The sequence below is a fragment of the Alligator mississippiensis genome, chromosome 10 (genome assembly GCF_030867095.1).
Source record: "Alligator mississippiensis isolate rAllMis1 chromosome 10, rAllMis1, whole genome shotgun sequence".
Taxonomy (NCBI): domain Eukaryota; kingdom Metazoa; phylum Chordata; order Crocodylia; family Alligatoridae; genus Alligator; species Alligator mississippiensis.
Genome location: NC_081833.1, coordinates 29979472 through 30002054, shown reverse-complemented (window position 1 = coordinate 30002054; position 22583 = coordinate 29979472). Strand labels below are relative to the sequence as shown.

Genomic DNA, 22583 nt, shown 5'->3' with positions numbered 1-22583 from the left:
CGGAACGACCCACTGGGGAGCTCCATGTCCCAAACTGCATGGGTGTGGGTAAAGCCTCCCAAAGAGGGTGCCACCTATAGACTTCGTTTTGTAGTTTATAGTATTTTAAAATTATAGTTAGTGTTCTTTTTCTTCTTCTTTATACATTTGGGTTGTATGTTTATACTGGTTGTGAAGGAAGGCTTAATGATTTTATTGGACACCCTAGTGATTCATTTAGTGTTTCCCAGGTCATCTGGGTGGGTGCTCAAGCTGAGGTGAAATATACTTAATACCCCAAAACTGAACTCAGCCCTTGTTGCTGCTGACAGGTGCTTAGTAGAAGGGTTACATACATAACTGCCATTTAGATTTCATAGACATTAGGGCTGGAAGGGACCTCCTAAGATCATCGGGTCCAGTCCCCTGTCCAAGAGGCAGAAAGGCTCACCTAGGGTCAAAGGATCCCAGCAAGATAAGCATCCAACTGGTTCTTAAAAGTGTTCAGAGTAGGTGCTTGCGCCGCCTCTGGGGGGAGTCTATTCCAGGCCTTGGGGGCTTGTACAGTAAAGAAGTTTTTCCTTATGTTCAGCCTAAAACAGTCTTGCAGGAGTTTGTTACCATTGGACCTTATCATCCCTTGGGGTGCTGTGGTGAACAGGCATTCCCCCACATGCTGATGTACACCCCTTATGTACTTAGAGGCTGCCACAAAGTAACCCCCAGACCTGTGCTTCTCCAGGCTGAAGAGTCCCATGGCTCTTAGCCTCTCTTCATAAGGCCTGTTCTTTTGCGCTCTGATCATGCATGTGGCTCTCCTGTGGACTCTTTCAATCTTCTCCACATCCTTTCTAAATTGTGGAGCCCATAATTGGATACAGTACTCCAGCTGCTGCCTCACCAAGGCCGAATATAGCAGGAGGATGACATCCTGCGTCTTGCTTGACAAGCATTGGTAGATGCAAGCCAGAGTTTTGTTCACTTTGCCAGCTGCAGTATCACATTGGTGGCTCATGTTCATCTTGTTGTCAATTATGACCCCCAAGTCTCTTTCAGTCGTGGTGCTAGTCAGTGTAGAACTGCGGAGCCTATAAGTGTGATGCGGGTTTTTTCTCCTGATACGGAGTACCTTGTATTTCTCCATATTGAATGCCATCATGTTTTCATTTGCTCACCTCACGAGCCTGTCGAGGGCAACCTGGATCACCAGCCAGCCTGGATGACCACACTTCCCCATAGTTTGGTGTTATCAGCAAGCTTAGCCAGTCCGCTTCTGATACCAGAGTCCAGATAATTTATAAATACATTAAAGTGTACAGGTCCGAGAAGAGAGCCTTGCGGGACACCACTTGTCACTGACTGCCATGTTGATACACTTCTGTCAACTACCACTCTCTGGGTCTGACCTCAGAGCCAGTTCTCCAGCCATCGGACTGTAGGGTAGTCGAGGCCGCAGTTGCCCAATTTTTCCATGAGGACATCATGGGACAGCAGGTCAAAGGCTTTTTTAGAGTCCAAGTATATGATATCAACTTCTTCCCTTTTGTGACCTTGTCATAGAAGGAAATGAGATTGGTCAAGCAAGACCTACCCGCAACAAACCCGTGCTGGCTATCCCTCAGAATGTTGCCTTCTGTTAGCCTGTCAAGAATGGTTTCTTTGATAATTTTTCCCAAGACTTTTCCAGGGATTGAGGTCAAACTGATCGGCCTGTAGTTTCCCAGATCTTCTTTCCTCCCATTCTCAAAGATAGGCACCACCTTGGCCCTCTTCCAGTCTTCAGGTACTTGGCCCAAGCACCACAAGTTTTTGGTTCAGCAGGGGTCCAATGTTGCCTTTTTTTTTCTTCTGACTCCCCATGTATCTGAAGAAGGACTTTTTATTGTCCTTGATTTGTGTAGCCGGTTGGAGTTTGGTTACAGCCTTGGCTTTCCTAGTGTGCTCCCTGCAGGTGTGCGGAATGTTCCTCCTTAGTGGTGTTTCCTGTCTTCTATCCTTTATACGCCTCTCTTTTTAGATGTAGGAGGTCCATGAGTTCCCTGTTGAGCCAAGGGGGTTGCTGAGACCTTTTACTCCCTTTCCTATGGGTTGGGATGGACTTCCCTTGTAGTTCTAGGATTGCTTCCTTAAGGAGCAACCACTCGTCATGAACTCCCCTCTGTGTCAGATCATGACCTCTCAGGGCCTTGACAACAAGCCTCCTGAGCTTATCAAAGTCAGTTTTCCTAAAATCAAAGACTTTTGCATTGCTGACTGACTTGCTAGCTTTGCAATGGATAGTGAAAGTGATCAACTAAGGGTCACTGTCTCCTAGCTTCCCTTCAATTCTTAGGTCACTGACTAGATCATCCCCTTTGGCCAGTACCAGGTCCAGCAGTGCCTTACCTCTTGTTGGCCAATGAGCTTCTTGAGACAGGTAAAGCTCATCCATGCATGTAAAGAAGCTTTGTGACTGATCAGATTTGGCTGAGTGCTCTTTCCATGAGATGTCTGGGTAGTTGAAGTCTCCCATGACAACTGTGCACCGAGACCATGCTGGCAAATTCATGGTCAAGCTCCTGTTCCTGATTTTGTAGTAGACTCCTACTATTGTATCCCCTTCACCATGTTCCCCTCATATTCTAACCCAGAGGGTCTCCACTCACCCTCCTTGGGTGCCAATCTCAGCTTGTAGGGATGTGTAGCCCTCCTTCACACAGAGACATACACCCTTGCCCCTTTTTTCAGCATACTCTCTCCTGTACAAGGTATAGCCATCTATATCCATGGTACAGTCATAGAAGGAGTCCTACCAGGTCTCCATTATCCCTATGAGATTGTAATCATGTCTGTTTTAGCAGAAGGACTAGTTCCTCCTTTTTATTCCGCAAACTCCTAGCATTAGTGTATAGGCAAGTAAGTGTGCTGTTGGAGGCGCTAGGCTTCCTTGCACTTGTGAAGAATCTCTGTTCCTGGGCTGCCGTAGATATATAAAGTGAAATAGGATTCTGCCCTAAATGGATTAGAACTGGTTAACTGGTTGTTGATAAAGACTCTTTACAGAGTGGGCCTGTTTCTAAAGGACCACCTGCCACTATTCAGTATTTTTATAAACAATTTGAAAGAAAATGTAAACTCTTTGCTAACAAAGTTTGCAATGATAAATAGTGTTGAAGACAGGGCACTAATGCAAAGCAATCTGGATCACATGGTGAACTTGTGATGGTCAGACAGCACGAATTTTAATATAGCTAAATGCTAAATCATGCATCTCAGAACAAGGAATGTAGGGCACACAGTCAAGCTGGGAAGCTGTATTGTAGAAAGCAGCATCTCTTAAAAGGCTTTAAAAGCTATGGCAAATACCAAGGTAATATGAGCTCCTAGTGCCCTATTCAGGGTTGTCCTTGGGAGGGGAGAGTTGGGGCAACCGCCCTGAGCCCCACGCTTTGGGGGGCCCCGCAGAGCCAGGCAGAGTGGTCATGGTGACTCAGTGCCACCACCAGCTTCACATCCGGCCACTCGGCAACCCTTCCTCCCCACCGTTGAATCTTCCGCCGGCTTCTTCACGTCCAGGGCACACAGGGGCAGGGCCCTGCACAGGCTGATTCACCCCAGGCCCCGCACCCTGCTCGGGTCATCTCTGGCCCTGTTACAACAAAATTGGAAGTCATATCAATCTTGATTAAAGAGTTAAAAGGTTCTGTATCCATTAAGGTCCTAACTAGTTCCAAGGGCTGGATGTTAAAGCTAGATATGTTCAAAGGGAAATAAGTTGCAAAATCATAACAGTGATTAATAAAATCTTGCAGCTTCACCAGGTATTATGGACAGGCTGCAGGAATTATTGGTTATAATTCTCTTACCTGTACTATGCGTGAGTTCTGGCTGAATTATCACCAGAGTTCCTCCCAGTATAGGAAACTTTCAATTGTGCCTTCCATACAGTGTCTTTTCCATGGCATCTGTCAGTGTGGAATCTTGTAAAGGCAGGGTATTGGTCACGTTTCCTTCTTGCTACCTTGCTCATTTCCATGCAAACAGGAAGATGTATCATTAACATCCTTTTGTATTCATGTTCAGTTTGGCTTCACAGACTATGCACATCTTTGAAAAATATGTTCATAGAGTTGTGGGTGTCTTGTTTCTTATCTCGCAAAAGTGGATGAGAGCGCTGCGGAGTGCAACCGAGTGTGTCTAATGCTGAAACTGCAAAGATGACAATATTGGTATCTGATAAGGGACAGCAGGATTCAGATTTACACAGTTATTAGAAATCAGTCCTGGCCTTTAGCTGAAAGTGAGAGAATATACCATGCAAGCTTGTAGCAGGTACAGAATGCACACTCAGAAGTAGGACAGCGTTGGTGAGAGGACAGGGAGGAGGAGCAGGGTGGGATGGTAGTGAATTCCTGGAGAGGGGAGGATGCTGAATTGACTTCCTCCTGCTTACTGTTCTCTCTGGCATTCTGTCTTCAAGAGGTGGGTTCCTCTCCCCAATTATGGGTAAATCTAGATCCCCTGGTGGGAGGGCCTAGATTCTCTGCAGTGGCATTCTCTGCTAGATTCTCTAGCTTAACTGCCACCTTTTAAAAACGTATGTGTCCATGAGGGTGCCGAGACCAGAAATATCTGGTTCCTTAGGGTCAATGTCACCTGTATGTACCCCGAGAGGAACACTAGCCCACATATATTGTCATCAGAGGATTGTCCCATATGGATGCATAGGGGAATCCTAGTCCATAGGTATCCTCTCAGGAAGTCTGGTCAATATGTATCCCTGTGGAAGGCCTAGCCTATATGCCTAGTAGTTAGGGAAATGTTAATGCCGTGTGCAGGGACATCATGAGACTTGATCTGGAATGCCATGCACAGGTCTTGTCACCTAGGTTCAAGAAAGAGGAATTTGTAATGGAAGAACTACTGCAGTGATTGTATAATAAAAAGGAGACTAGAAGACCTTGGCTATATGGATATATAAGGATATATGATTCTTGGGGATAAATATATCAGATGGGCAAATTCCAGGGAGGGAGAAGAGTTATTTAAAGGGCAGCAGGCAGCACAGGACCTAATGGGGGCAAACTGGCCATGAATACATTTAGCCTGGAAATAAGAAGATTTCTACCCTAAGAGGAGTGAGGTTCTGGAACAGTTTCCCAGTGAAAATAAAAGGTCCAGGAAAACCATGTTACTTTAAAGATGGAGCTTTATTCTTTCTTTATGAAAGAATAATTCGATATGATCTATAACAGCAGGAGACTCATCTTTCTGATCTAGGCCAGCTCTGTCAGTCACATGTTCTTATATTTTAACTTCTATGCATAGAAGTAGCTGCAGATGAAGCTGGAGTTAAAATGGCTGTCCTAACCCCCCCCCCCCCCCCCTTGCCCCCTTTGCAGGGTGCTTCAAGCTGTTGCTTGAGGCGAAGCATGAAGACAAAGCACTGATTTGCTCTATGGCATGTCCGATATGGAGGCATGTGTATGGATGAGTTTCCTTTTCAGTATATACGTTGCCTATACCCATGAGAGAGATACTTTAGGAATCACTTTCCCTGAAGTCACTGCTCTTTCTAGTTATTAACTGGAATTATTATTTATAGGAGTATTGGAGTGATGTTGTAGATTATCCTTTATAATCACTTCATCTTAAAATATCTGTCTATAACAAAATTTGAGGTTTTAAAGCAATTCAAGAAAAACATTGAAATAATTTCTACTGCCAAGTACTTTGAGGCAGTTCTGCTGCCCTGGAGATGGGGGTGGGTCTCACATCTGCGACTACTATATGCTGGTCTCAGTGGACAGATGGATGGGGGAGATTAGGTGTAAACTCCATCTGCAGTCCTACCTCCCCAGTGCTGTGATTCACTCACACACACTAGTCCCATCAGCATCAAGTTTTGAAATACTGAGAGCTCTGTTTGTTTATAATAGTATTTTGAAGCTTTTCTGAGATACCACAGCCTTCATTCGAAATCTGAGTCATTTCAGGAGCCAGAATATGTCTCCTTCTGAAACCTGTTTGTTTCTGATATATTATTAATAGGACATGGATACTATCTACTGCTGTAAGAAATGGTAGTGGGGACTGAAAATATCCATTTGCTCATCTCAAAATGGTGCTAGAACGTATTGTTCTTCAGAGGCTGCTGGTAAGGATTTAAAAAGTAGTATTCTTCGCCCTGGTTTTTAGCTGAGCCAACCTACCAGACTAGGGCTAGTGGCCACTGTGTTGCTGGGGGCACCATCTTTTAGATAAGATGGAAAACCAAGATCCCAGCCACTTGTGATAATCTAGGATCCCACTTCACTTTTTGCAAGAGCCAAGGGGATGTTAACACTTATGTCTGGGATAGCTAGAATGCTTTCAGTCCATTTCCCTAAACCAGACTGTCAGACACATGGCCTAAAGCCTGGATCCAGCCAACAGAACCATTTCATCTGGCCCATCACTACCAGTAGTACACTGGGCTACTGGGAGTCCAGGGATGTGGCCTTGCTGGAGAATTCGACGTCCTTGGACCCCAGTGGACATGGCCATCAGGAGAAGGGGTCAAACAGGGGTTGTGCAGATACAGTCCTCACTTGCTCTGCTGCCACCAAATGCTGACCTATATTGCTGGCTGCCCAGGACCCACCACAGCTGTTCCTGCCTCCATAGATCGAGCCCAGGAGGTAGTGCCCATGGTTCCAGCTAGGAGCCCAGGATCCAGCTTGGAGCCCAGGGTGTATTTGACACCCCTGTCCTAAACTCCTCCTGCATTTCCAGTTGAAAGCATTAATCTTTACTTCCCATTTTATGAAAGTTCTGAATGTGACATTTCACTGATGCAGCATCATTGCTGATTTTCAGAAGTGGCTACAGTTAATTCTGACTCCTTGGTTGTCCTAGTACTCTAAATGTGCATTGGATTTTGGATTCAGGCTATAAAGCATTTTGTATAAAGTGTAAAAGGCAATATAAATATGATTGTTATAATGTTTAATGGTATTGTTCACTGACTTAGAAGGTCAAATGCAGTGGTTCTCCCAGGTAATGGGAAAGATGCATATTCCCCTGGGATCTCTTCTTCCTCCACTACCTGCAACTGTTTTATCCAGTACCTAAACTTTCTTTTTTGCCCCTCTACCCCATGCAGGACACTGGCAGTTTGAAAACTTCCATTTGACTTATACTGACGCACTATAGTGGCTTCAGGTTAAAGGCCTACTGGGCTTATGGCCCTATGGGACTAGTGCAGCCTGAGCTCCTAGAAAAAAAAAATGTTGCTGCCACTGTGGCACTACCAGTGTTTCATTCTTGTCTTCCCTAAACGCAAGGACTTACTGAGCCATAATGCCATAAAGATGGGAGCTCCTTGCTTCCTCTTAACCCAATTTCACAATGATTCAGATCCCCAGTTTTGTTAAAGCTCTTTTCAGATTACCATTACCACATGGAGATTAATAAAGCTGTTCACACAAAGCTATTTCAGGCTGTTTGCAGACTCAGGAAGAATGTAACTACATCTATCTGACTGTTACACGTAAGGTTTTCTGAATGATTGAGCTCTGGGAATGTTTTTGTTTGAAGAAAGCTGAGATTCAGGAGATGATTCTGTGGTAATGAGAGGTAGGTTAAACAGCAAAGTTCATGGCCACAGAATTACATTTGTCCCTTTCTCTAAATCTAACCTCTTTAGGAAAATATTAGATAAATTGGTGTTAACAATACTGGAGGCCCTAATTGTTGCTTTTATTTCAGGGAAAAGTGGTCCCTAATGACACGGAAGTGAGCCCTAATGACATTAATATTTAGATGGCCTATTATGAAGGATGCATGTGACAGTTTCTCTGAGAAGCTTTCACACCTTCATGGATTGCAATAGCTCTTTGAAATAAGAGCAAAACCCTGGGGCTGGAAAAATGCTTTCCCTGGCTCCCCATGAAATTCCATTTAGATTTGCTGAAATATAAACTGTTAAGTGTCACCATTTTCCTTCTCTTGCTTGTGTTCCTTAGGGAAATGGTGGCAGCCTTCCAAAATAACAACTAAACACAAGCATTCTGAGGCTGAGCTGACACGACTGCTAAAAAACTGGGTGCACCTGAGAGCTGTAGTAGTGGTGAGGTAGAGTAAACCCCACAGCTTCAATAATCCACGGTGCCCTCCAGGACAACAAGTTGTTGCTGATACCAGCTAATATACTTAGTCCTGTAGCTCAACTGGCAGCAGGCCTTGTTGAAGTGTCCACATTCAAATCCCACTTAAGACTTGTAAAGGAATTGCTGCATATTATAGAGTTTGTCTTGACCTTTTTCCAAAAAAAGAAGACTCCTAAGATACTATTGTACATATAAAAATATGCCAACAGATTATTATTTAGCTTGCAACGTGCATTCCTCTGTGGACTGGGATCTTATAATGAGACATTGATGGTGATATATCTCATAACTGCTATCCACCCAGCATTTGGGAGAGAGAGGAAAGTCCTCGCTAATCACAATGATGATTACATCTTTCAGTTTCCTGTGACACTGAGAGATCCATCCAGGATAGGGCAACAATTATCTGCAGACTGAGAGGGTCTGTCTTCTGCCATCTTCAGTGGGAGCATAGTAACTTTTTTCTCCCTGAGAGGTGTGTGGGTCAGTACCCATACACTACTCATATACCACTTTCATCCAGGTTACAGTGTTCCATGTTCAATGAAGATTTAAATAATGGGGAGGGAGACTCCTATATTGAGGTGAAACTAGTCCCTCTGAACATTGAACCCTATTCATTTGCCTGCATACAAACACACATGCTTTCTTCCTCAGTATAAAAAAGGAGAGATGCTGAAGTTGCTTTGCAAAATAGGTTTAAAAGACGTGGTGAATTTCAAACCATGGTATTTCAAAGCTGAGAATCAAGCAGCTATCCTTACTCCGTACTATAAACAAAGGCAAAATGCTGTGTACATCAGCAAAAGGCTTTGTATTGTAAAGGAGCCCTTTATGTACAACCAGGAGAGAATTCAAATGATTATTGACCCTCCAGTGTAGTAAAGCTGCATTATAATATCTCCAAATCAATAGAGACAAGAGCAAAGCAGGAGAGAAAGGCCAAGGCTTTGCAAACTGCAGAAAATTGCATTTTGCTTTGGCCTCTTAAAAAGTTTGCGAAGCGTCTGTTAGGGTTCCCTGGAGCCTTTTCTTTCTAATTGCCACGTTTGACAATGTGATTGCACAGGGGACTAGCGGAAAGGCAGATAATGGACCCGCTTTAATTGCTTCCCAGTTCCATGAGTCATAACACTTCTAAGATGGCAAAGGGGAAGTGCTGCAGTTTGACTGGAGGAGGTTTCTGGCTTTTAAGAAAGCTCAGGAGGAACAAATATAAAACTCAAAGCCAAACTCTTGGAAGGACTCTTGGAAGGTTCCAAGTGCTGAGCTTTCTTTTTATCTTTTGCTTTTGACCAGAACTATCCTGTAAAGTTTTAACCATGCTCTGGAGAGGAAATGGGAATGGTGTCTCTGCAGAAAGAGATGGAAACTGATCTCCTTAAGACTCATTACCAGGGGTATGGGTTGATTGTGGGTGGAGGTGTTAGGCTACTGGGATTGTGCTGGAGGTCAAGGGGTGATCCTTTGCCTGTGGCTATGAAAGCTTGCTGATTTATGGAATAGTCTTCTATCTCCTATTTCCCTTGGACAGAATCTCACCTCTATTAGAGCTGGGAGAGTAAGGAGCCCTGTAGAGAAATTGAACATACAGTAAGGGCTACAACAACATAAGCCATTCTTTTCTTATTTACTACTTAAGCTTTAGTGTATCTCAGTTCCCTTTTTTGTCCTGGACCCTCTCTTCTTTCACTCTTGTGCCATGAAACATGGCATCACTGTTGACTTTTCTACTGGACCCAGATAGGCTTGCTTGGTGGACTCTCATTCCCTCTATAGCAGAAGTGGGCAATTATTTCGGCTGGAGGGACGCTTAATTAATTTTGGTGTGCTGTCGAGGGCCGCAAGGGTAGCTCTGACCCTTGATAGGTGCCCTGCCCCCTGTTCTCCATCTTGGTACCAGATGTCCCACCCCCTGACCTTTGCCACCAGAAATCCCTCCCCTTGACCCCCGGAAGTACTTCTTTTGGGAGTGGGGTTACCATCTTGGAACCGGAAAAAAACCCAAATCATATACTAAAAGTCAAGCACCTACTATAACATATTTTAATTTTATTGCAAAAATATTTTTGTCATGATTTGTCTTTGAAGTGTATATAAAGGTGATTGCATAATAGCTTAAAAGTGTATGGTATAGTGTGTGGCGGAGTGTGTGGGCTGTGGTTGGGGTGGGTGGGTGGGTGTGTATGGTGGGGTGTGGAAAGGTGTTGGGGGGTTGTGAGAGGGTGTGGCTAGGTGTGGGGCAGGGCACACAGTATGTTGCAGGGGTGTGTGTGTATGTGTGAGGGTTGGGGCAGGGTGTGGCTGTGTGGGGTTTGTGGGCTGTGAGGGGGGGGTTGTGGGGCCACCTCCCATATGTTCCCCCCATGGCATACACTCCCCATTGGTGGTGTCAGCAGCAGCAGCAGGCAACAGGCCTTTGGCCTGCGCAGGTGCTGCTGCCTAGTGGTACACAGCTTTAGCCAGAGGTGCACATGGTGGCAAGGAACACAGCCAGGCTGGTCTTCCTCTATCAGATGCGGTTCCTCGTGGTGCAAGTGCAGCTCCCAGCACTTGTGCACCACTGAGGAGGAAGCCTTATGCAACAGAGATGGTTGCCACCATGGAAGCAGGAGGCAGGGCTCGCCACCACATCCAGTGAAGTGCCAGGACCTGCACATAGCAGAAGGGAGTGGAAAAGGCGACTGGCTTCATAGCACTGGGCTTCTACTTGGTGGTGTGCAAGTGCTGGGAGCTGAATGTGCTCTGCAGGGAGCCCCATGCAATAAGAGGCAGGCTGGCCTGGCTGTGCTCCTTGCCACCAGGTGCAGCTCTGGCCAGAGATGCGCGCCACCAGGTGCTGAGACCATGAGTGCCCTGAGAGCCCGCCATCTGCTGCTGCTGCTAGTGGCAGGGGATTTGCGCCATGGGGTGGAGCGTGTGGGGGGGTTCCCACAACCCCCCACACTCCCTCACACCCACACCCTGCCCACCTGAACTCCACACTCGCACCACCCCCCTGGGCACAGGTTCCGTGCTCCCACCAGCCCCAGCCCCATGCTCTCTACCCCTGTCCAGCTGTAGGTCCTTCCCAGCCCCCACCACAGCTCCTCTGCCCATGCCACTTCTCTACTTGCTGCCCAGAGCAAGCACTGCAGCAGGGAGATGAGGAAGAGCTGCTGGACACCGGGAAGCTGAACAGGTCTCCCGGTGCCTGCAGCAATGGCAGTACCAGCTCTGCCCGGAAGCTGGGTGCTGGCTGGGCCAGGCCTTTCTGCACATGAGGGTGGGAGTGAGGCATGTGGGCTGGAAGGGGTCAGTTAATTGGTGGGCACCCACGGGCCAGATGAAATTGCCTGTCAGGACAAATCCGGCCCATGGACTGTATTTTGCCCACCCCTGCTCTATAGTGTTGTAGCTATGGCCCTCTTGGAATAGAGCCCTCCAATACACAAGTGAAGGAATGGCTGGTTAAAAGTTACACAGGCAGAGCTGGGCTGTGCTCTGGAACAAGGACATTATATGTTTATCTTTTTAACGAAGAGATAAAAAAAGACTAATGTTTCCCTAATACCTAATCACTGAGGGCTACAGTTGCATTGCCCTTCTTAAGATTTAGCCCATTTTCTAGGAATCTGAATTCACCTGGAGAGTAAGACTATTCCAAACGTATTTCAATTGGTGTAGGTAAAAACTCAACCATATCTGTGCTGTTTTTATGGAGGATGAGATTTGAAGCTGTACTCTTTCTTATCTCTCTGTGCTGATGGAAATAAGTTGGAAGAGCACGTGAATGGTGATCTACAAATGACTACTGACTGCCAAAGGCACAGAAGGAGGGCAGCACATCCCTAAAGCTGCGTCCTTGATTAACTGTCCACTCCCTGCTCCCACTGGCAGCCAGAAGGCACTGGTACAGAGAGGAAAGGAGGCAGTTAGATAGGGAGGAGAGGATGAAAAGAGGTATAGGAATAAAGGGAGACAGAGGGAGCAGAAAGGAAGATGAAGTGTGGATGTGAAAGAAAGAGAAATAGAGGAAGGACACATTTCTAGAAACACATGCAAACACATCCTCTCTCAATGCTGACACAGAAACATACTGTCCAATGCATATTTATAAACATGCTATTTTTACACACTCACAAACCAAAAGATATGTTATGTATGTCTTGGCACGCATGTAAATATACTAAGTATACCCAAATACACAACACCTAGCATACACTACATATGCTCAGAAACACCCACCCAGCTTCTCAACACAGCCTACATCCATATTCATACATGTGCTTATCCACGCACACAAAACCTCATGAACAGGTGCACATGCTTATAAACATACACAATCATGAATGTACAGACACAAAGATGCTCACACAGAATTATATTCACTCAGGTATCTTTTAAAAAGAACATAACTACATGAGGCAATGCCTGCATCACAGTTATAATGCCCAGTTCTGTTACACTGAGAGCTTCATACAACACTTGTAACATTTACAAAGGTTAGCTTTTCTCAGAATGAGTGCTATACAGCTGACACTTATAGGAAAACACAGAGAAAGGGCACATCTTAAAGGAGATTCTGGTCTGGCTAGGTCAGATAGTCCCTAGTGCCTGGACTCTTCTTAGAAGGTGCCCTAAGCGTCTCATGAGCTGAAATAGCTTCTGTATCCTTGGGAGAGAATAAGGGCAGAATCCTATTTTACTTTACATGTCCACATGGCAGTTTTCCAGCTTTGTGACTGTCATTTTTGCACTTACGCACAATTTGAGATCCGCATGCAGTGTGAATGCGTAAGCACCCACATAGCTAATAAGCACATGCACTTTGGCCAGGTATGGAGTTCTGCAAGTGCATACCTGAGTGTAAGTCCTGAAATTCTGGCCTGTTGAAGAGGCACAGGCTTGCACGGGCATACAAAGTCCAGCCCACAGGCCGGATCCAGCTGGCAGTGGACTCCATTTCCCAGTAGACCCTGCCTATATGGCTGGGGCTGGTTTCCATGGAGACCTCAGCAGCAGCCACCCTGCGGTAGTGTGGGGCCAGGGTTTCTGTGGAGAGCGGCCCAAGCTTTGCTGGCAGGGCACGCAGCAGGGCAGGGAGCTCCTGTGGGGCCAGGCTGGGATCTTGCAGTGGTGACAGCATGGTCCTGAGCCAGGGCAGAGCTGCAATGTGCAGCCTTCATGCTCCAGGGATGGGCATGCAGGCAGCTGGTCATGGCTCTGCGCCAGCTCCTGGCAGCAGTGACAGCATTGTCTGGAGCTGGGGCAGAGCCACAATCCACTGCCTGCATACCACTGCCCAGAGCATGCAGACTGCAACTTGTGGATCTGCCCTGGCTCTGGACCATGCTGTCTGCTTCAAGATCCCAGCCTAGTCCCGGAGCAGCTCCCTGTCCAGCCGTTTGCCCTGCCAGTGCTGCTGGGCGAGTCTCCATGGAAACCCAGGCCCCCTTTATCACAGCACAGCTGCTGCTGGGGTCTCCATGGAAACTGGCCCCAGCCATGTGGGCAGGGGCTGCTGGGAAATGGAGTCCATCCGCTGGCCAGATCTACCATTTTGCACATCCCTGGGTTAGGGCATTCATGGAAGCAGGAGATGCTGGTTCTAATCCCCACTCCCCCAGAGTGGTTTGAACTTGCATTCATCCAACTTTCCAACACAGTGCTCTAACCAGTACAGGTTGTGCATTATCCAGATACCTCCCCAGCCCTCCTTTTCAACTGAACCACTAAACCTGGTTAGCTGTGAGCATGCCCAACTAGTGCTCAGCACATCCACACAGCAGGGGGAGCAGGATTGCAAACTGTGTACAAATGTCAAGAATGGCATTTACATATCTATGTAACTGCCATTTAGGTGTGTAAAGTGAAACAGGATTCTGCCCTAAGTATCTCTGCCACACTGAATTCTCTTTAGCAGGTGCCTGAGCCATGTTGGAGCACTGTATTCAGCATTATATATTTGAGTTAGAATGACTGTGACATAGCTATGGAGAACCATGGCTAGCCTACAAAGTTTCTGCTCTCCTAAAGCTCCTGCCTGGAGCCTTCTCTGGCTCTGGTAATTGCCAGGCTTGTGAGTGTTATTGAATTTTGCAAGGACAAGACCACCAAGCCAAACAAAGGGAAACGAATTGGAAATGAAAAAAAGGCTTTGGAGGCAATTGACAGTAGCTGTCTGTGGTAAAATGAGCTAATCTGAGCCACTCACTAACACCAGACCCTCTAATTAAAGCCAGGCCAGACACAGGCTCATGCTGCCAGTAATTGCTTTTCTCACAGCCAGGTTTCAGAGCTACTGACTCAGGGCTCCACACAGCTGCAATAGAAATCTGGTTCAAATTGCATCAAGGTTTATCACTGCCGCTGCTCCTATGGGCTGGAATCAAGCATCTCCATGGCTCAGGCTCTGCAGATCCCTAGGACGTGTACACAAAAGTGGCCCCAGGAGGGATTTATTATGTACACCTGATCAATAAACCCTGACAAGTATTGAAAGCAAGTAAGAGAGCTTTGACGCTGAGGCAAGGGAAGTTGTATTCATATAATCTCTTGGCCCTTTTTTGAGCAGGTTATGTATTTGTGTCCCCTGGCTGGGACTGAAGGCAGATGTGTTACCACCTGGATTCCTATACCCATGTGGCTGGTCCCCTTTTTCTGTCATGCTATGGGAGTGTGATGCATTCAGGTATCATGTAGATTTTCCCCCAAGCATATTGTAAAGTCTGTGCACATGTAAATGCAGAGGAGGAAAAGCTGGAAACAGCCCTGAGATCTTTGAAAGTCCTTGTAGCTTGGATATTGCTGTTAGGGGGTCCAAGCTGTTGTGGTGCAGACTGATTCCCCTACTCAACACCATCACCAGCCCCCTGATGAAATGAATCATGAAGCTGGAGAAACCTCCAGAAAGATGGATTTCCTCTGCTGCAGGTTTATTATTATATTATTATTAATATTATTAGCCAAAGAGGAATCATGCTGGTCAGAGGGATGCCAGCATTGTTTTAATTTCCCAGGAGGCTCCTTCTGGTGTGACATGTCCCCAGCAGGGGACTTCAGTTGCCTTGTGTTACTTTGCTCCATACAATGGGATGTGATATGTCAAAACATGACAAGACAGCTAGAGTGTGTCATAATACTGAACTCAACACACAGCCTTCCAGGGAAGAGCAAGCTAATAATATCAGTCTCAAATTATCCCTATATGCTGAGCTGGTTTCTTTTCCCATATGAAATATGATGTATAGGAATTATATCTATATGGGAAAATTGGATCGCCTACAGATTTGTTAGCTGTACACAGTGAATTATTTTGACTGGAGTGAAGTGCAGATCTAGGATTCTAGCCTTTTTATTACATGAAAGAGACTTTTCCTCTCTCAGCCTCTTTGATACCTTTGTCATTGCTTCAGCAAACAGTTTGGTGGAATTTCCATGTGATTTATTCTCTTATCATCTGGGTTTGAAACTGCTACTTAGACTCAGCAATGATGTGATTGCATTAAATACAGTATCATTTTTCAAGCTTGTCTTTGAACTGCAGCCCACCATCTCCTGAATTCAGACGTACAGTGATGTTTAGATTCCATTGTAGTTTGCATTGCATGTGGCTAGAGGTGACAGAAATCTCTCTGTGTTTTGCTAATTTGTCCAGTTCTGTGTCATTGTTTCGGTCTGTCTGACTCTCTGAACTTTGCTATCAAGCTGCTATATTACATTAAGGGGTAATGAGGCATTAAAATGCATGAACAACATTTCCAGTCTCTAAAGGAATACAAGACATCCCTCAGAAACAAACACAGAAAGCTGTTCTTTGTCCTTTGGCTAGGGCTTTCCCAGCTAATGACAGGAGCATGTCTCTTTCTCCACAGATGCTATGATGATCTGGAAAGGAGACACGTGTTTGACAAACACATGTATATTGAATGGCATGTGGCATTTCACAAATGTATTGCAGCTGCTGCTGAGGCTACCAAATCATTATAGGTTCAATGGTTTATTTGGTAGAAACAACCTAATTACATGCTTTTAATTGCTAGTAAAACCCTGTTGAAAATGCCTTCCCTGGTTCCTCAAGATTAGTTTAAGCTCATGCGTCCCTTTCTGTAATGTACCCAGTTTGAAATGCATTTCTAGCTGTGAGTTGCAACTTGTCTCCCTGTGGGTTTTTTGGTTTAAAGTGGGGAGGAAACTACACTGAACCTTTCTCTCAAACATCTCATTTCAGAACCAGGCATCTACTTCAAAAGTATCTAAACTCACCTTCTAAGGTTCTTCAAAAAGCATTTTTGGGCCCAATCCTGTGAATCCATTGACTTCAGTGAGATGTGAGCGTATTCAGCACCTCAGAGCAGTAAATTCTGGGAGGGGACTGGGGTTTGGGATCAGTGTGGATGTATTCCTATCTCCAGGCACAAGTGGAAGCTAATTCTGAAAACTGAACTACCAGGGAGTCCCTGAATCAAACTGAGTGTCTAGTCTTCCCCAGCAACAGTGCTGCTCTTTGGCAAGCAAGCAAAACTTCTGCCACTCTTTCCAGGGAGGCCATGAATCTCATAAGGAGAAAAGGAAGGCCAGGGTGTGAGATCATGAAGCAGGTTACTGTCAAAAGGTCTGACTTGCATTAAAAGAAGTGGAAATGATTCTCAATGCACCAACATCTGTCTTTGATATGATTTACTTGTAAGCACTTTTAAGAATTAGTTGCAGTAATTTCACACAGGAAAAATGGATGAGTGCCGAGAAACCCATCAAGGAAAAGTACAAGAGTAGCATATCCGTATTGCTTTCTAAGTAAAAACTGTACATGCTTGCATTGGAAGGAAATTCAGTACTCTTGGAAAGAGGAACTAATACTTTTATTTATAGTTTGTCACAGCATAACACAGCACAACCACAGTGGCTTGCCCCAGCTATCCCAGTCCTAAGCTGCTGCCAAATACATATTTCCACTGGTGTCAAACTGTGTGAAACTGTGCACTGATTCTGTGATGGAGATAAATGACCCCTAAAGAGCAAGACTGTTTTCCCTGACTACAAACTCTTTTCAGCAGGGACTGTCTTTTTCTTATGTTTATCCAGGCCTTTGCACAATACCCCTGTTTCAGCTCTGATCCTGATACAGAACAATATCGAAATACTCATCAATACAGTTTTTGTTTGTGACCTAAGTCTGAGGCCTCCCAAGTGTGAAAGACCGGTGCAGTATTCACTCTCTCTTCAAGCATTTATTGATTTTAGCTATTGTGTTAAGTAGTGGAATAGTTTTAATTCTGCATTTTAATTGTTTGACTCTCCTGGCACATGTTGTTTTGTGGTTAGTGGCAATGCACTGCCAATGTGAATTTTTGACTAATATATTAGTTGCAGAGAAAAATGCTCTCCCATGTCTGAGTTTAATTTCCATCCTATTTTTGTTGTCCTTTAGGAAGCAAACTGCTGATTTTGGTGCTTTGTTTGAACATCCAGTCAGAAGTGGAATCTTGCCCCGGGGCATGTGTATGCTACAGTGAGCCCAAGATTACAATAAGTTGTCAGCAGCAAGGACTGACAGCAATCCCCACTGAGATCCCTATACAGAGCCAGCGAATCTTCCTGCACAACAACAAGATAACCTTAGTTAGGTCCACCAGCTTTACATCTTGTCGCAATATGACCATACTTTGGATCCATTCCAATAACATCAGCCTCATTGAGCCAGCAGCATTTTATGGACTTGACAAACTGGAGGAATTAGACCTCAGCGACAACATGAATCTGAAGTCCATCAACCCAACCACTTTCCGGGGCCTCATTCACCTTCACGTCTTACATCTGGATCGCTGTGGGCTCCTGGAACTCTCCACAGGTCTTTTCCGAGGATTGTTCTCCTTACAGTATCTCTATCTTCAGGATAATAATCTGCAGAATTTGTTAGATGATACCTTCATGGATCTTGCAAACCTAACCTATCTGTTTTTGCATGGTAATAAAATTAAGAGCTTGTCAGAGAATGTTTTTCGTGGGCTGATCAACCTGGATCGGCTCCTGCTGCACCAGAATAGAGTCAGTCTGGTTCATCACAGGTCTTTTCATGACCTTGGGAAAGTGATGACCTTGTTTCTATTTAAGAACAACTTGACAGTGCTCACTGGAGAAACAATGGCTCCCTTGGTGTCCCTTCAATACCTACGTTTAAATGATAACCAGTGGATCTGTGACTGCCAGGCTAGGTCACTTTGGAATTGGTTCAAACAATTTAAAGGATCTTCAACAGAGCTGGAATGCTATCTGCCCCCTCACTTGGCAGGGAGAGACCTCAAAAGACTTCAGAGCAGTGATTTGGAGGGATGTGTTGACTCTTTCAATCAAATAAGAACAAGTGTTTTTAGCACTAAAACCAGATCTGGCAAACTGCCAACCACTGACCCCCCCCTAAATTCTCATGACAGCTCTCGGAAGTGCTGCCAGCCAGAAACAGATAAATCTTTTATTTACGAAGCCAAAGGCAAAGCAGGTCCTTCTTCACACAGTAGCCGACCATCCCCCATCAACCCTCTCAAGGATAAGGAGAACATGTCCAAAACCAAGTACATTGAAACAGACCCTACCAAAAATGGCAGCAACAAGCAGATAAATGACTCCCCTTTTGGGACCTTTCCCAGCATTGTAGACCCTCCATTGACCAAGTTGAAACCAGAGTTCCTAGAACCCATTGAACCTTCCACAGTCCCTACCAAAAAGAGGCAGGGATGCTCTAGAAAGAACAAGTCTAAGGCCCAGTGCCGCCTCACCCAGCAAGGAAACAGCTCCACAGTACAGCTGAGTCTAAGTCTTTTGATTCCCCCCTTGGTGTGGAGCTTACTCTTGTTCTGCTGAAACCAACTCTTTCCTTTGGTTGATGACACTTTAATACCAGACTTGCTGACCTCCATAAATGTTGCAAATGAGAAGTAAACTATCATACACCCTGAGAGAGCTTTCTTACACAAAAGTTAACTGGATGCCTTTATTAAAAAAAAAAAAGACAAAAAAACCTAAGGTGTACATAAACTTGTCCTAAAACCTGTGACTTATACCTTTGGTCCTTGGAACTGCACTTACTATAAAGCAGCTTTTGCTACAACAGAGGGTAAAGAAATATGATTTACATACAAAAAAGTATAAGAAAATCCTCCAAATAGAATGTTTAAAGTTTGTTTGTAACTTGACATCATACTGAACAATGTTGCAAGTTCCCATTTGCAGAGGTGATGCATTTGATGCTGTTTTAATCCTATGTTTATGAATATTGCAGTTTTACCATATTCATTTCTGTCACACCTTATTTACACGTAGCATTTGTTAAAGAATGCTGCCTTTTCATTCACTAAAATTGCAGTATATATAGATATGTATTTTATTTTACTTGTGTACAAGTATACAAAAAATACAAAATAAAGATTTCTTTTTCCTAAGCTGTTGTCATTTGCAAGGGGTGAAATGCACTTGCTGGCTGAAAGACTTATAATGAAAAGATTTCAGATCTACCCAGATTGGAGAGCTGGGAGGCAGAGCCCAGCATTTAATGTGAGGGTAATAAATAAGACATATTCTCCACTGTTATGTGATCTCTAATTGGCACCAACAAAGGATTCTCTTGCATGAAACATGCTGTGTTAATGCTTCAGTTTCCCTTCCCAACTGTCCTATGCATTCCCCCAACATCATGCATATTTCAAAATGCTCAGTATAGCTGGAAATATTAGCCCAATGCCCCTCTGAGCATACAGTTCGAAGCTCATAGGTGTAGGAAAGGTTAGTAAACACTACTGAGAAATCAGACAGGGCCATTTTTCTTCTGGTCTGAACAAATAACTAGACCCAGCCTCATGATTAATGAATCTGCCTGCTAACATTCAAAAGATGTTTCCAGGTGACACTGTATTCTGGTTTGGTTTTGTCAAACAGGAAATGCTTCCCAGACAGACTGCCTATAGACAGTAAAGGTGGCTATTTGGCTTACTTAGTATCTGGGGCTTTGGGAGACCTCTGTCCAATTCTGGCTCTGCAATTCTCTGTGTGATTTTGTACTAGTGATGTCATGACCCTGCACCTTTCTTCTCCATCTGTAAAATGGGAATAACATTTCCCAACTCCACCCAGGGTGTCATGAAAATAAATACCTCATGTCAGCACGATGCGGACATGCCATATCATAATGACAGACTCACAAAGTATCCTAATAGATGAATCCATTTGTTTCTCTTATATTATAAAATGCCCGCCATCTATGTATATTAGAAAATATTCCAAGCCTGCAAAGGGAAGAGGGACTGGAATAATTAGCAAATTAGTTAGTGATAATGCTGTTAGGTTTCCTCTGTGTTCCGTAACCTCTTCAGGGAGCTTCTTAAATGATTTGTACCTTGGCTGAGAACCTTGATCTATATATAATAGGCAAGTGGGATGTTGCTTATTAGGCAACATGTAATAGACAATGTCCAGTGACATCTTAAACACTGCTGGACATTGAATAAATGGGAAGGTTTCACACCCAGGTACTTGCCACAGAACAATAAGGAAGTCTCCACTGGTGTACTAACAATATCCATGTTTAAAACACACTGCAGCTATGAGAAGAGTTAGATAACAAATGGAATCAACAAAATCAGCACACACAGTGGTAAGCACACCAAGCTAGCCACTAAGACAGTGGGAACCAACCTTTGTGGCAGACATGTAACAAAATAAGCCCTTCACCCTCCGCACGTGCCACTCCAATCCCCTTTCCCTGCCTGATCTGCTGGTCTCTGCCCTGTCTGCTGCTGTGTTCCCTACTCCCTCTGTGATGCTCTGTATAACACACACAGAGGCTGCGGTGCCATGTGTGGCATGTTGGCCACCCTGCATAAGGAAATGTTGTTTAGAGGGGTATAGATTAAACCATACTCCTTTCTGACATTTAGGCTCCAAAGACCGGGTCATTGGGAGGTGCCTCCCTCCATTCAGGATTCATGGTTGTAACCCTTCTTCCAAGCTTAGGAGCCCAAACTAGGTCCACCCTTTTGGGTGGGGGAGGGAACCAGATGTGTTATCCTCCTTTATATACAGTCCAGTGTCTAGACCACTCGCCTCAGACAAGGTTTGGCCCCCTCCGCTGACAGATTTTGAACTTAAGTCTTTCACAAGTGTGTTAGAGCTAGTGGGTTGCAGTCTCATTTCTCCTGTTAAAACTGTTCCACTTTGCATATGCGATTAATTATTAATAACAGCAAAGATCCAATTGTCCCACATTTCAGGCAAGTGTCCTAACCACCAGACAACTGACCTAATCTTTTGCTACTTCCTTTCTTACTATTTAAATATTTTTATGCAATGTGGAACCACTTCAACATGACATTCTGAGAGAATCCCATTTCAGAATATCTTAGCAGATAGCCTAATGGTTAGAACATTCCCCTACTAGACAGGAGAAGTGGGTTTGAACTCTTCCTTCAATCCAGGTGGAGAAAAGCTTTGAAGGAGAGAGGGAGTCATTATTAAAGGAAAGATGGGAAAGGGGTGCTTAAAGAGAAGGCAGTCCACTGGACCCAGTCTTTGTTCTATACTCAGCTCAGCCACAGACTTCATCTGAGCCTCCATTTCTGTCTTACAATGGAAGCACTTGTCCTATTCTGCTGCACAGATAATTTTGAGGACAATATTTTGGGGAGGTTTTTCAATCATAATGATAGTGGACTATTGAAAGGGATGTGGAGATATATATTTTATAACCCTTTTCAAAGTACAGACTAAGAAAGATGCTGTCTGACCTATTCATCCCACAGCATGTTGATAGGTGCAGAGTGTAGCTGGGAGCACTCTGAACAACTATGTTTTGCTAGAAATCCTAAAAGTTCATCTTACATATCGTACAGCTAATGGAAGGTAGGTGTAAATGAGACAAGGATTTTAAAGTACACCCAGTGCAAGGTACCACAACTTCATCTTAAATCAGTAGGTCTAAGGTATATCCTTACACAATATCCTTACTGACAGTGACCACACAGGTAACAAGTTGCTGAAGTTGGGCCATTTTGCCTCATCTGACTGGGTGAGATGGTGTATCACTTGCAATGGAATGGGCTGAGAGTATAAGGAAGCTGGAAGAGGGCAAAATGTGTGCCTGTATGACTGTCTTCCTCATTGTCCTGTGGCAAATATCTGGGTGTGAATCCTTCCCATTCATTCAATGGCCAACAGCATGTAAGATGTCACTTGCCTATTGTCTATTATATGAGGCCTAAGAGCAACACAAGAATGCATACAGCATTAGCACATAAATAACTAAGGAGATAGTAGGTACCTAAATAGCTACCTAAATTGTATCAAAGCCCTTCACAAACGCATGAGTAGAAGCATTAGGTGCAAGACATGGTAGGTGATAGTGCCTGTCTACTTGGCACTGGTTAGGCCTCATCTGGAATGCTGTGTGCATTCTCGGCTCCACATTTTAAAAAGGAGGTAGAGAAGTCAGAGAAGGTCCAGAGG

At 44.7% G+C, this 22583-nt stretch overlaps 1 protein-coding gene across 1 annotated transcript in view; it reads left to right on the top strand.

The window, feature by feature from the left end:
* RTN4R (reticulon 4 receptor) overlaps window positions 1-19528 on the top strand; it is a 218209-nt gene extending 198681 nt beyond the window's left edge. Inside the window, exon 2 of the mRNA XM_059713606.1 lies at window positions 17521-19528. Coding sequence (XP_059569589.1) covers window positions 17521-18950 — 1430 coding nt within the window. The 3' untranslated portion in view covers window positions 18951-19528. The remainder of the gene's footprint in view (window positions 1-17520) is intronic.
* The last annotated feature ends 3055 nt before the right edge of the window (window positions 19529-22583 follow it).